This window comes from Excalfactoria chinensis, chromosome 15 (genome assembly GCF_039878825.1).
Source record: "Excalfactoria chinensis isolate bCotChi1 chromosome 15, bCotChi1.hap2, whole genome shotgun sequence".
Lineage (NCBI taxonomy): Eukaryota > Metazoa > Chordata > Aves > Galliformes > Phasianidae > Excalfactoria > Excalfactoria chinensis.
In genome coordinates this window covers 12417707-12433287 of record NC_092839.1, presented here as the reverse complement: position 1 = coordinate 12433287, position 15581 = coordinate 12417707, and the positions used below count along the sequence as shown (strand labels likewise).

Genomic DNA, 15581 nt, shown 5'->3' with positions numbered 1-15581 from the left:
TTCATCGTAAATAAATGGTGTTTGTTCAGCTGAGGGCAGATTTTAGTCCATTTTGGAGTGCAAACAGTTTCCAAATTAAAAACCCACAAAAAGACGTGGCTTGATTAAAATGGGAACTGTGTGGATTAAGAGAACCTGCAGGGAGATGGAGAGTATTAGGCCAGTTTCTCACTTAGTGAATTAGTGCTGCTCCTCTGAGTCACATGGGCATCACCCCCGAAGTCCTTTGATCCTCAATGCTTCTGCTCTAAGTTGTAGTAGCTGAAGATTTAACTCCTTTATATCTAACATAATCCACTGCTTAACTCTAACTCGGGTCCAAGTTTTCAAAGTCAATGTTATCAGACCATTAGTCATATGAATACAGAGTGGTCAGAGTTTTAATTGCCAGACTGTAGTATTTGTAGTAGACGTGCACCTACACTGAAGAACAGGACAGTTTCCAAAGCTGGGAAGACTTGGATTTGGGTTTTTGCACAGACCCCTTTCGAAAGAGGCTCCATCTGTGAAACTCACAGCTGGATATATGCCCAGATTTCTGTGCTTGCAAAATTGAAGCATGGGGACTTAGAGAGATGATTCAGACACAACTGCATTGTTTACACATTTTAGGTTGGCTTTTACCTTTCTCTGGCTTCTTCTTGGCAAACACAGAAAAAGTTATATTACAAAACGAGGGACTGTGACAGTTAGCAGCTGGTTGAAAGCTCACATTAGAAGCAAGTATGCTGGGAAGGGAACTTTACGGTCTTCGAGCATTTGCTTTCTTTCCCCTATCTCTGACGTCCCTGCTGGCGTGACTACAGATGTGCTGCTTGTTTTTCAAATCACAGAAGTAGTACTGACCTATTAGGTCATTTAGTGCCTCTCATAGCCAATGCATGATTGTCTTGTGCATTTGTCCAGTCTGCTTTTACAGCTCCTCTAAAAGCACACTCCATCCAAGCTAGAGCGTAGAAGTCTCTTGGAACTGGTGAGTAACCAGCAATATCAAGTGACCCAGTACTGTAAGGCCACACCAGCTTCTGCTGGGCAGAAAAGTGGCTCTTGCTGCTCAGAGTTGTGTAAGAACATTGCCTTTGACAAGGAAATTCAGATCATTTGTCCCTTTTATTTTAAATTGCTAAAGATTTATAAATAATGATAGTATAGGAAATAAAGCATGAAAAGCAAGTGAAAGAAAAATGAATTTTAAGTCATTCACCAACAAGGCTTCATTCTTGTGAGGCACAAACAGCTACATGGGCCGCAGGTGCCCCAGCAATTGCTGTTCTGCCTGCCAGCAACTGCCCTCAGCTGCAACAGTGCTGCTGGTGTGAAACATGCTGGGAACCCTGCTGTTCTTCTATAGCAGAAGGCTTTGTAACTGCTTTTCAGTTTGCACCACGAGCAGGCTGTGTATCTTTAAGACTTTTGCCAGGCATCTTATTTCACAACAGTTAAATAAATGTGCAGATGTTGTCTCAACTTTCCAATGCAATGGAGCTCTACAGCTGCCTGCAAGATTTCGGAAGTGCAGTTTGAAAACTGCCGGAGCTGCCTGTTCCCTGACCCACACAGCAGGACGGGAATCCTCCCACTGTACCGGGCTTTCAGGGGAGAAAACATCTCTACCCTTTCCTCACTTTTATGCATCCTTAACACTAACAGCACCTGTACCAAGTGAAACTGTGAAGAGCATCAACACCCCACACGGGTGCTGAAGGCTCGTGAGTGATGCCCCTAATAACCATGAGGCTGGTTTTAAAATCAGGCAGTCAACCCCTGCTGCATCCTTTTGCCTGTCTGGATTCTGGGAGACCAAGACACGGTCCCAGTTTTAATGTTTTGTTGCTTTTCTTGGATCAAATTGAAAAAAATCACTGAGAGAAAAAATCTCATTCTGATGCAGCTGCCTGCACAGGGACTTTCAATCACTACCAGCATTCCAAGACTCACAATGAAATTGCAAAGAATTAGCAAAACCTTCAAGCTGCCACGTGGACGCAGATTGCTGGTTACACTGACACTCAATTGCAAAGCATTGATCTTAAAGGGGAGATAACAGGATACACTGTGAAGACAAGAGAGCACCCAGCTGCTGGTGTAGCTCTCGGGGGAAGAGTTCCCCCCCCACAACACATCTTTCTAATAAATGAATCCAGCACGTTGCATCATCTTTGTGGGAAGTAATGGCATCGGGAGTCATTTTGAGGTGGTAAGCTGAGCTCATACGATTATTACCCATATGAGAATCCACTCTATGACACAGACCTCAGCTACCTCTACAAGTTAACCAGCTGAGAGGCACTGGTGCTGCTGGAGACACCCTCCCTGTGCAGCCATGGCCGTGCTGGTACAGAACACTTCCACAACGCAGCTGGTGGTGCTTCCCTGCCTTGGTAGCAGACATGCTGATTGCAGCGGTTTTGCACCAACAGAGCTGTGTCTGTACAAGGGCTCTTACCATAATAGCTGCGTTAGCAAAAGAAAATCAGCCACCTCAACCAGCACAGTTATGTGGTAAGCTGCCTCAGACCAGCCTTGTGAAAGGTTTCCAGAAAGTGCTGCTCCAGCTCAGTGCAAAATGGTAACTCTAGGAATTAACCCCCATTCCCGCTTTGCACAGTTCTGTTAGAAGCCATTTCCTATCTTCACATTGCTCATTTTCAACAGCCTCCATTTAAAAAAAAATGTTGTCCAAGCAGTTATGACTTGGACTGAACTGAAAAACTCTGTGCAGAACACTCAGTGTCACCCCCAGATGACAGGAAGACCCCTGACTCTCTTTTCCTCACACCCCGCACTTGATTTACAACAGCTTTGCTCTTTCTTCAGGCTGTGTCCTAAGAAATAAGACTAAAAGGAGAGAGCATCTCTGCCAGTCCTCCTGTTGGCACATGTGAGCAGTGGGTCACACCTACACTGTGCCTCATTGCTATCCCTGCACCTGCACACAGGATGTGGCTCGGGGTCCTGGTAGCCTGGGATCCCTCAGGCCAGCTGCCGTTTTACCAGTGACATTCTGCATCACCTTGGGCAAATCACTCAGCAGCGCCGTGCTCCACTCCATCCATCTGTATGAGCAGGGGAGAAGCCCTGCCTGCTGCTTTCTGCAGTGGAATTATTTCAGCTTGTTACTGTTCCTCTGCACTGAGCGAATAGTGTCACTGGACTGAAAAATGTTATTGTTGTTATCCTTTTAAACTGAAAGTGGATAGAGCCTATTTTGGCAGATGTCTTCCAACAGATGGGTGTCTATGGTCTTCTTTATAAGAGCTGTCTGCTGTCTGTGATTCAGACCGTCTAAGGAATGCCATGAGCGTGGAGTAAATGGACAGCAAGTCTGGGAAAGGACTTTATTGTGGTTTAGAAGCTTTCAATTCCTAAATGCATGAACAAGTTCTTTTTTTCAAGTGACTCTGCCAGCATTTCAAAACTATCACTGAGAACTGCTTGATGCCTTCCGAAAACTAAGGGCTTTCTGCTGATAACTGTCCACTGGTTAAACCTTAATACAGCAGCACATCGTGCAGACCAGGCTTTATTGTCCTGGTGCATCAGCTCCTGGTGGGACTCTGCCCATTGAGGCACCAAGAGAGCATCCACGCACCCATCCTGCACTGTCAGTTCTTGGCAGCCGTGCCCGTGGTCTCCTAATGGAGTCTGCATGTTCTTTTGAACAGGAAATGCTTTGTAACACAACTTGCCTGTGGGCACTTACTGCACCAATTACAGATTACTGAGCTCAAGAACAAAGAGGTGCCAGTGGAACTATGGTTTTAATCACTTGATTCATTTTCTTCCTTCCTCCACTGCTGATTTGAGATGTATGGGTTTTTCTTTTTCTCACTTAGTTTCCTTTTGCATGTTTTTAGGCAGCAGGACAGACACTCAAAGTCTACTGGGAGAAGGGCAGTCTTGAAAAGGAGCTGAATTTTCAGTGACACAACACAGGAGACCTGCTTCCCAATACAACCATCCTTCTCCTTCCATCTCTTTGCTCTTTTTTTCATATCACACCCAGCAAAGCAGGTACCTGGCATGTGACTGCAAGACTTCAGTCCTAATGCAACACACACAAGAGCAGCAATCCAAAATGAAGCACGCAGTGTACCCTATGAGTGGCATAAGGTCCCAGCAGAGAACAGAAAGTCTGGAATAAAGTCAGAGCATCAGGGATGGGTCTGATGAATACACAGCTTTGCTGGTGTGCTTGAGCAAAATGCTTCAGAGAACAAACGTGCTTCACGTTTGGTACAACCCTGTCTGAGCAGAAATGACCACACCTATGAAAAGCAGTTCTAATTAAAAACAGAGCATGGCTTTTTGTGATGCAAATTGCTGCCCTCACTGAGCCGACGCTCATTTGTAACATGCAAATTCACTCCTGTCTAAAACACGGGGAAACAGGGACATTTCCCTCCCTGCCCTGGGTCACTCTTTTTCTCTGTGCATTTGTCAAGTGCAGACACACGATGAAGACAACTATAAACCAAACTAAAGCACCCTGCAACAGCCCCCACCTTCTGCAAGGAGAGAGAAAAGCTGCTCAGAAAAAAGTCCTCCTGTCCGTAGAGGAAAGAATTGCACTTGATTTCAGACTCTGGATTTTCTAGTAGTTGAATGACAGAACGCAAAAAGAAAAAGTAGAGATCATACTCCCAAGTGAGGGCAATGGTTACTCTGGTGGGGACGAGCACTTTGCTCACAGCAAAGAGGGTGCGGGTGAATTACAGACACGCCATTGCACACATTGCAGATGCAGAAGAAACTTCTCAGACCAACTGATCTGCAGTTATCTCTGGAATACGTGAGTTCACAATGAAACACCTCTGCCAACCATCAGTCTGATTGCACTGCACAAACATCTGCCTCGCTTCTTCCCATTAAAGATTACTGGTGCACCAAAAATCACTTAAAGATGCTGTATCGCGCAGACAGTTCTGAGTGTCAGATGTGGTTAGATAGTTACCATCTGAATAATGACAGCCTCTTTTCTTTGTAAAGTAAAAAGCACACAGTGTGACAGCTAAAGCCAAAACGACTAAATCTGGTGCAGGCAGGTTGATAAAACAACAGCTACACGTCCATTTATTTGTATGTGGAAAAACCTAACACCACATCTACACCGAACCTCTACAAGATGCTTCCAGATCATGTGGCATCTGAATGCTTTGCCTGCAATACATTCACACTCTTCCTGCTCTTCTCACACCACCCCAGTACCTCTGTGTGACAGATGGGAGCTGTGGCAGGCAGCTGAGCAGCTACCCAGGGCTGAGCAGGAAACCTCTGGTTCTGCAGCAGAAGCACAGCCAGCGCCCCGGGCCACAGCCACTCCTGCTCTCCATTCTGCCCTGTGCAAGTCAACACCGATGCATTTGGGATGGAGTTGCAAATAATCAGTTTTTATTTACAACTTCTACTGCAGTGGTTGGTTTTAGTGACAAGTTTTACAAAATTGAGGCCTTGGCTGAAACTCTACCTTCCTATTGTCTTCACCTGCATTTGAAACAAATTACCCAAGGTGAGAACTGATGGAGCAGGGCCTGTCCGAAGGCACACAAGAAATTCATGGCAGAGCTCAGAACAGAAGCAAAGTTCAGAACATTAAGGCTGTGTGTTAACCATGAAGGCAGAGGACAAGAGGTGATAAGAAGAGGTCAGAGATGCAGAAGGGTTGAAAGCTGGACTGTCAGCAGAAATATGGAGAAAGAAGAACAAAGAGGAGGGAGGAGGAAGATGGGGGAAGGGAAAAGGAGAGAAGGGAAGTGAAAGACACCAGAACAGTCACTGCCTAACATCTGAACATCAGCGACAGGGCAGCGTACTCATGCCAAGCCAGGCTGGGGAACCATCACCTCAGTATCTGTCTCTAAGAGATCACAACAAGACCTAACGGCTTGCTTTATCTCAGAAGAGTTTTCTGGATAAAAGGGATTTGAGGCAAAGCCTCCATAATCCTCTGGGTTTGGTTTCTTTTAGTACTATGAAGCACAAAAATAAACTTTCTAGTTAGGAAAAATATGGCTTTTGTTAAGTTCTGAGTCACTTCTCCCCAGCAGCAAACAAAGTGGCTTTTCAATTCAAGTCTTGAACATTTCAGAATCAAATGTTTTGCAAAGTCCTAAAGTAAATCACAGTTTTCCAAGTCACACTTCTAACTGATGTAGACTCACTGAAGTCAGTAAGGAGCTGGATGTGACCAGTGTCACCTTGCTTGATTTGTGCAGCAGAATTGATAAATTCATCTCTAACACTCAGGCAGAAGCCTGGAATTTCATTTCTAACTTGCTGCTTTTCTGCTTAGTGACTCCTCATAGCACAGAGGTCAAGCGCATCCCTTTGTAAGCTGTGCTGTGTTTACATGTTTCTGGTCTGATTCAAAATCCATTGAAACTCATGTTGTGGTCTGTTTTGGGAGCTCATTTAAGTGAATTTGGGCTTGACTAAAGTTTGCTAGCTTTAACTTCGTCTTTCCTCCTTTCTGTTTCCTTTACAAGGTTTGTGCCAAGTATTTCTACACAGAACCCCTCAGCTAGTCATATTAAAAGTACCTTGCAACACTGCATTCATTTTTATCACCAGAAAGATTATCTTGCTTTGCTATCATGCCCCATTCTCTGAACGGGAAGTGGATTTTCTTAGCTGTTTTCGTGCAGGTCTAGTAAATTTCCTAAATCAAATTCACTGTTGCAGCCCAATTTGACACTTCTCTTCAGACAAAGAGATGACTGGCAAAAACTCTGTATTTTACTGTCACGGCACCAAAACTCTATCAATCACATTTCAAACAGAGACCAATGGAGTAAACAACACATTCTACCTTGTCCACAAAAGCAGCAGAACTGTGTATGACGCAACCACAGAGCACTCAGTACCTCAACCTGGGAAAAGAATTCTTTCATGGGCACAATTTTACACCTCCAGTGGGTTTCTGAAGGAGAAATCTCAAATCATGCATGCAATTACCTAGACTGTAAGGATACGACCAGTGAATACATGCAAAAATCAGGTCTTTACTTTGTAAGAACACTATATTAGCAGCAATACACCAAGCAATCTCACTCTGCTCCAGTAAAATCAATGTGACTAGTGCTAGTGGCCTTCATGACTGCAACAACCAGCAGCTAGTATTAACTTTGCATTGATTTCCTCTTGAAAGGAACAGTCCTACTATTTTATTAAAAGAACCGACCAACCAGTTTGCCAGTATCTGCCTACCTAAGAATAAGCAGGATATGTTCAAAGAAAGCTTTACTCCAGCTTATTTTCATTCCTAAAGGCTAAATCTGCAAAGCTCACAACAAAGAAACAGCGTTGTTTTGCTTATCAATGTCCTACTGTTCATCTAGAACATCTGCAATAGTTTTGCCTGCAGCACAACCCCATTCATTACAGGCCTTGATAGACTGTTCAATGGGGGTTTTTGGTACAAAATGTACAGAAGCATTTTACAGAGTGGACTTTGCCCTGATATGAATAATAAAAAAATAATTTAAAAGTGCATTTTGTCTCGATTTCTCCATTTTCCAAAGTAATGCTTGGCAAATGGAAACAAAATGGCAACAGCTCGAAACCTGACAGCCCACTCCATGTCACAAAGCAAGACAGAGGGTTTCTGCTGAACACTGCTTTTTGCACAGTAGCTGTAGTGCATTGCCATCTACCAAAAATGCAACCGATTAAAGACAAAAACCATGCTTATATGAGCAAACAGCAAATACACACACTCATCAGAAGGAGGCCACATCATTGTTGTACCAAGGTGGGATTTATAAGCCACCCCTTCCTCCAACCATCAGACCCATATAAGAGAAAAGTGGTGCTTACCGTCATCCAGGTATGCTTGGTCCAGATTCTGTTCCTGCTTAATAGTGACTCCAGCTGGTAATACTTCTTTCTGGTCGCTGACTGGTGGTCCATTTTTTGCTGCCCGTTGGCCTGAAGCTGTCTGCTGCTGGATCACGGTAGGATATGAACTCGGACTTAATCTTTGTGCTTGACTGACTTGGGGCTGGCTTGGTCTTGCAACACTGGATGTAAAATTTTCACAGCACATGATGTGCTGAAATTCCTGGTGACTTCCACACCTCAGCTGCTGGTTGGTTGGAGAGTAGTGAATCACTGGAGAAGACTGCTGGTTGCCTGGAGAGTGGTGGAGCACAGCTGACGTTTGGCCTGGGGAACCAGCATGTACTAGCACTGACCTATGGGCATCTGAAATAGCAACAGGTGTAGCCATCAAACTGGATTGCTGGTAGCCCAGCTGGCTTGGGCTAAGGCTCTTGCTTCTTTGGTACACTACTGCAGCTGGGTTCTGCTGATGGTAACGAGAATCAGGAGAAGAAAGGCCCGAGCGCAACTGCTGGCAGGGAGCCATAGTGGCCACAAGACAGGAAGGGGATTCGGTGACCATTGTGTGCTGTGAATAGTACGGCTGTGTTACTGTTCCCAGGCCACTGTGTACTGTATTGCAGATTAAGGCTGGATCATAGTCATCAATGGGCTCTGTTTTGATTGATGGTACTACAATAAAGCATGCAAAGGATGTTATTTGTAACAAGCTGATGAGAAACAGAGAGCTTTTCCTGAAGTAAAAAGAGATTTAAACAATTCACAAGACCTGCATTCGCAGGCTCATATCACACAGGCATTAAGCTTAACAAAACATACACACGCAATTGTGAGAGGCTCTCACTTGAAAGCATTTTGTACTAAGATGTTCCAGAAAGTCTTTAATCAATTATTTAACCATAAATTTCTGAAAATTGAAAAATACAATATTTTAACTCTCATATTAATTCATTTAAGAGTCATTCTGGAACATAAGCAAAATAAGAAACACCCACAAACAGGTGTTTCATGTCATATTTGCATCTGAAAAGAAGAGTGAAAGAACAGGCATTCTGTGATAGGTACAGCACTTCATTTTTCTGCTTAACATTTAGCCAGTGACCAAAGGCAGTGCTGAACTATTTCACAGCTGTCTTTCAGGTCTTTTGCTACAAGTAACATTCTCAGTACAAAGACCACCACTTAGAGAAAGCTGCCTGAATCTTGGTAGGGGTAAATGATGGTCTTCTGGTCTTCTATAGACAAATTCTGACATTTCTAAGGCCTTTTTTTGTTTGCTTGTTTGTTTGGTTGGTGGGTTGGTTCAAACCTTTCTAAAGCTCAGTACAGAAATATCATACAATGGAAACTACATGATGGTTAAGCAACAGCGTAACCTGTTTGGGAAGTATAAGCTTTTCTACACCATATGGTCTGTTTCAAAGGTTGTGCTTAAATTGTACTTTTCAGTATTATTTAATAGGAGAACAATTTAGCACTACGTGAAACCACTGTATCAGTGATATCCTACACAACTCATATAGCTGAGGAGAGGATCAACAACTGTTAAATTGCAGCAGATTAAAACAGAACCAGGATGAATGTCTGCTTGTTCTTAGAAACCAGTCAAATTAAGACATCATTCTGAAGCTTGAAAAAAATCTGGTACTGTTATTTCATGCTTTCTGTTTTCACAAGCACAATACTCTGATTTTCTCACAATGTTTTTCTCCCAGCCAAAGCTAAGAAATTCTGGGAATCTCATTAGTAATCCTGTTGCGTTTACTGTGAGATTGCTCACCAATTCCCAAGAGTTAAAACATCACAAAAGCACTTGTATTTTTCTCAACAACTTCCATTCTGAAGAGTATATATTACTCTTCTTCCTCCATACCAGGCCCTTGTTAATTTTCCCAGATCCAATGTTTTCTTACTGTTGTACACGTCAGCAATGCTCACTGTTATCACAGGGTCAAATCATGTCACAAACTGAGTCTGCTCCCACTGAAGTTGTTGGCAAACTCCCATCAGGCGAATGAGGCAGAAACAGTCCACGGCCTATATAACTGTCCCCTTAAGTTTATGGGAAATTCTCAATCTGAAATCACATGCATCCTTTAAACCAAACAGATATTGAACACTTATTTGCAATTAGCTGAATCAAATCAGCAAAATTTAGATCCTCATATAATAGGGAAACAACATAGTGGAAAATAAAATCTTGCTTATGAGAAGTAGGCAACAACTTGCTCTGTCCTTGAGAATTACCTGGGTGATAGGTAAAGTGCTGGGGTTGGCTTCTTTTTCTTTTACCATTGATGACATAGAAATTCACCTTCACAGGTGTGCGAATGTGCTTGTTCCGGTACTCCGGTATTTCTACAAAGAGCATGCTCTGAAACAGTGAAGGGTGACAGCACAGAGTTAGTAACAGAGGCCAAGAACAGACTGCTGCGTGCATCTCCCCCACTGCGTGCCCAGGGATAAAGGAAGAGAAACCTTCCAGTTCATCCCTAGAAAGAAGAGTATGTGAGGAAGAAAGAAAAAAGAACAGACGGTGAAAAACAGGAATATTTTTAGCATTAGGAAATTGGTTTGTACGTGCTGTATCCTCTCCAGTACTTGATGTTGTCCTCAATTTGCAGAGAGAGATCTCAGCTCCAAAGAAAAGACACAGAATGGGTGCTTGATAAACAAATGAGTATTGTAGATTTCCCTCTCTGTGTTTGAATAAACTGGGTTATTCTATACATTTCTTACTTACAGCCAGACCGTGATTCCATGGAAATTAACAGTGAGTGCCCCATTCTCTTCTGCAAGGGCAGGCATGGCCCATGGCAATGCAAGTGCTAGCTCCTAAACGTGCTGAGCTACTACAGTACAGTCCCAGTAGCAAAGTGAACAATGAGACTCATTCCCTTGAAAGACCAACGTTAATTTTAAATACTGCAGTGCAAATCCTGTCCTGCACAGTACAGTGCACCCAAGACTTCCACATAGGCAAAAGGAAGTCAGGACAGCCAGCATCCTGCAGAGGACTCTTTCAAAACTGGGCTGATACAATAGAGTCTTCTGCGAGAACACAAAATCTAGCAGTCATTCAATTTGCTGTGGGTTACTGCTAAATGAATAGTTTCTTTTTGCAGCACATCTACTACTGAAGCATTTGACATTTGTTCCTCAGAGCAGTCAGATAGCAGCTCTTTCTGTTGAGACACTCTTTGGAAACTACCCCTTGAATACAAGCTGCTGTCTGAGAAGCTCAAGGAGAGGACATCCAGTGTTTTGCATACTTACAGGCTGGCTCTTATCTTTATCCACTGTTGCTTCCATTTCCCAGATCTGCTGCCCATCTAGAAGAACATTACAGTATTAACCTAACAGTATCTTCTTAAAATCATATGGCTTACAAAGAGAAAAGCAACAAATGAAGAGCAAAGCTTTCAAAATTGACTTAATTTCAACCAAAAGGAACAGCTTTTAATTTAAATACATCATTGAACACTTCTGTCACCAGGAAAAGGCTGACATATTAAAATTAAATGTTTATATAGAAATTAAGCAAACCGAGGAATGAAACATTCCACACAGGTGCAACATCTGCTTTTTAGCAGACTTGATTTCAGACAGCTTGACTGAGGGAGGGCACCAGAAGGTCACATACCTCGTTAATGGTCACACTGGGTCAGGGGTGCAGCAAACTTTCTGCTGCTTTAAGCTAAGACCACACAGTTCCCCACCAGTGCAATAGACACAGTGGGGGTGAGGAGGTAAAGGAAAGCCCAAGTAAAAATTCAGCTCTGGTTCACAGAGACCGTAGCATGCAAAATGACTTCTAGAGGTGCTGGACTGTGAAGATGGCACATGCTCTGAGCGTAGGGTTTTTTTCTAGAATTAGTTCAACAGGGACAGATTACTGATATAACTGGGAAGTCAGCTACAGAATCACGGGACCTCAGAAGTTGGAAGGGACCTCTGAAGGTTACTGAGTCCAACCTTCCTGTTAAAGCAGGTTCCCTCCAGTAGGTTGCACAGGAAGGCATCCAGATGGGCTTTGAGCATCTCCAGAGGAGGCTCCCCAATCTCTCAGGACAGCTGTTCCAGTGCTCTGCCACCCTCACAGTAAATAAGATTTTTTTCTCATGTTCATATGGAACTTCCTATGTTTCAGTCTGTGCCCACCTACCCTTGTTCTGCTGCTGGGCACTGCTTGAAGAGCCTGGCCCTATCCACTTGACTCCCACCCCGCAGATATTTATCAGCATTGGTAAGATCCCTTCTTAATCTCTTCCAGGATTAACAGTTCCAGTTCCCTCAGTCTTTCCTCATAAGGGACATACTGCAGGCTCCTATACATCCCTGTAGCCCTCCGCTGGACTCTCCCTAGAAGATCCCCATCTTTCTTGAAGTGCAGAGTCCAGAACTAGACACAGTACTCCAGGTGTGGCCTCACCAGGGCAGAGTAGAGGGGGAGGATCATCCCTCTCACCCTGCTGGCCACACTCTGTGCAATGCACCCCAGGGTACCATTGGCCTTCCTCACCACAAGATCACACTGCTGGCTCACGGTCAGCCTGGTGTCCAGGGCTTCCTCTGAAGAGCTCCTTACCATAAGAGCGTCTTACTATATATACTTACTTCTTGCATGTGCAATATTAAACTTCAGCACATGATAATAAGAAAAATATCTCCTCTGACATAGAAACAAGCCTAATACCTTCAAAACAAGAGCCTCTTATCTTTCTGAAAGTTTCATTTTAAAATGAATAGGGGTCATCTATACAAAATATTATGCTCTGAAATACTGCAGTCATGGGGCTGGATCCGCATTAGAGAGGGAGGAATTGCAGGGTTCCCCTCCTGCATGCCCAGGCCTGGTAGCACAGCATAAAGTCTCATAAAAACACTTCTTCTCAGAGGACTTGTTATTTTTCCTGATTCTTGGAAATGCTGCAAAAGCTGCTTTTGTCCGCTGTTATTTAAGTACTTCTGCTTCTGGCAAAAAGGGAAATGAAAGAGTATTTTTAAATGCATTTTGCATTTCTTCTCTTGCTTTCTCTTTGTTCTCCCCTCCGCAGACACTGAGCTAACAGATGTGCCCAGCTCTCAGGCTATCATCTCCTCGGGAAGGGCTCACGCTGCTGCTCTGCATCACAGCTGCCCCACTGTTTCAGCCCCTGGGTCCCGCTGTGCCCTGTGAGCCCGGCAGGACCATGCCTCCCCTGCCATCCCTTACCCAGGAAACCTCAGCTACACTCTGGCCCCTGAACACTCACAAGGAGAAGGAGGGTTTCCCTGGGTGCCCAGAATGTGCCCCTTCCTCCCTTTGACCCCGATGGGTCCCCCTGTGTTTCTCTTGGCTTTCTGTGTTACTTCTCTCATGCATACACACACACACACACACTTTGGCCACTGGTCTGGGCTGATGCAGGTTAAATCTATACCCCAATTAATGCAGCTAATGCTTTACAATGGCCGCAATGGTAAACACGTTTGGGGAAGCGGGAGACTGTGGGTTTAATCCTGCAGATACCAAATACATCATCTGATGACAAGGCATAAATACTTAATGGGGGGATTCCCCTTCGAGGTAACCCTTGTGAAAAGAAACCATCATAGTAGGTACTAAGGAACCTTACCACGTATGCCAAAACAACTCCAAAAGAACCATTTTTATGGCCCTCTGAGGAAGAGGTGATAAAAGAAAACAGAAAGATAGGAAACAAGAAGATATGACATAAAAGTCCTAATAGAGACATGCATCAGGAATAGTCTCAGCAATGAAATATGAAGACGTCTTGACAATGCCAGCCAAGTGGGAATAGTTGACACTGCATTCCCTCCAGGCAGCATTTTCATCTCTATTTCTATACTGTTAAATTCAAACAGTCTGTGCAGATGCAACAGCACTAACTTTGCATAGAAGGTAGATATCAAAAGGATTTGTCGGTCCAAAATGCAAAAAATAAAAGAGAAATAATTCTGAAAGTCATCTGCCACACTCACGAGGCCTGTGAAGCATATGTAACCGCAGTCACAGTTGATTTGATTTAGTAACCCAGCCACTGAAACTGCGCTAAAAGCTAATGAAGCCAACCATAAAAATCAAATGATGTCTAGGCTGAGTCCAAAGTCTGGGGAGAGTAAGAGTGAGACAAAGCCCAACCAAACAAGAAATAATAGTATCTGGTGTTATCATTCTATCAATGATGGATGCTTCTGTTTGGATATATTAATGCTCGCAGCATCCGAACAGGATCCTAACAAATCTGTCAGCAGTGTCAATTCCTGCTCTTTAGGCACCAAAGCCGTGTTGAATATAAGCACTCCGCAGCTCACTTGCTGACCTCCGTGCTTAAATTCCAATGATATGGCTCCATCTGTCTCACCTGTCACTTCCATAGCTGTGAATGTATGAACTTTACTTCAATTTAATCAATATCCCGTTTCCTTTGAATCCCTGCAGACAGGCAGATTACAACGAGCTTTAGGCAGAAGGAAACGCTATAGTGCAATAGTGCAATAACTGCAGTAGTGCAAAAACTGCAATAGTGTGACAGCATCATTTTTGCTGAAGCATTTTCAAGAAGGCAAAGTGCAGAGCTGTGTTGGCAGCAACACGCCATGCAGAGCACTGCAGGACATCCTGGTACGAACATGGCCCACATGAGAGCTCAGTGTCAGCTCCACGTGTGTGGTGCATCTCAAATTCCACCTCCCCAATGGGGAATTCAACCCCTGTCTCTGAATGGAGCGGTGGTTCCACTCAAGATGATAAAATACTTTTGGATGTAGACCCTGAGGTCTTACCAGCCATGGCTGCCTCATGCAGTATTTTTACTGTTGTGGTTCCCTGCTCATTTAATGGTTTGTCTTAGTTGGCAAGTCTTTAACACCACAGGTCAGTGAAATGTTCAGGAAATAGAGATTTTTGTGCTGCTTCAGGGTTATGAGACGTAGCGTTAAACCCCAATGAGAGATCTGATTGTGTCAGCACTCTTTGGAGGAATGAATGAGTTGCTGGAAGAAAGTAATTCTACCCTATCTAGCTCAAACCGTGATCGTACCAAAAATCTTGCTTCAAACTTTGGGGAAAATCAAAACGTCAGTCTGCATTAGGAACACTTGGGGTGATTCTCTGCAGCCCCTTAAAAGGCTTTTTTTAACTAGCCAATTAAAGGTTTTCTGAACCAGTTACAGCATTTGCACATTATTCATGATCCTTTACTCATGACTTTGGGGTCAGTAACTAGCAGAGAAACAAACTTACTGCTTTATTTGAACAAGTATGACTGATGGACTGAGAGGCTCAGGAAATTTTCTTTGCAGCTCTCTCCAGCTGCAGACTAAGCGCACTATTGTGCTCATTCTGTATGGGATCCTGCGCCTGCATGTGATTTTATGCCTGAAAATGTACACTGCTTTTCAGTCAAGCATTACACAAATTACTTAATGAACAACCTGTTACCTTTTTTCCCAGGCAGCAAACCATGTGAGCTCCCTGCAGAAATCAAGCCTGGTACCTAGTGGGGCAGCTGCCCTCACCATGCGTTTCTGCAGCGTTCCCTTTGGGCTTGCAGTGAATTGCCCCAGCTCAATGTGTTTCTGGGAAGCTCTTCCAAGAACACTCAACAGTTGCCTTTGTCAAGTTTTATCAGTACACAACAGGCAACTCTGGAAACAGGCAAGGCTTTTTAAGCCACCTCAAGAGCAAAGCAAATAACAAGGGCTTTCCAGCAAAACAGAAACTTTTGGGATGTGGA

General features: G+C 43.8%; 1 protein-coding gene across 6 annotated transcripts in view; it reads right to left on the bottom strand.

Moving 5' to 3' along the window:
- The window catches only part of NFATC2 (nuclear factor of activated T cells 2), a 75988-nt gene that overhangs the window by 13582 nt on the left and 46825 nt on the right, over nt 1-15581 (bottom strand). For all 6 annotated transcript variants that reach the window (XM_072350307.1, XM_072350306.1, XM_072350303.1 and 3 more), the window contains 3 exons: nt 11116-11171; nt 10087-10213; nt 7816-8511 (listed from right to left, as the gene is read on the bottom strand). In XM_072350307.1, the coding sequence (XP_072206408.1) occupies nt 7816-8511; nt 10087-10213; nt 11116-11171 (879 nt within the window). The remainder of the gene's footprint in view (nt 1-7815; nt 8512-10086; nt 10214-11115; nt 11172-15581) is intronic.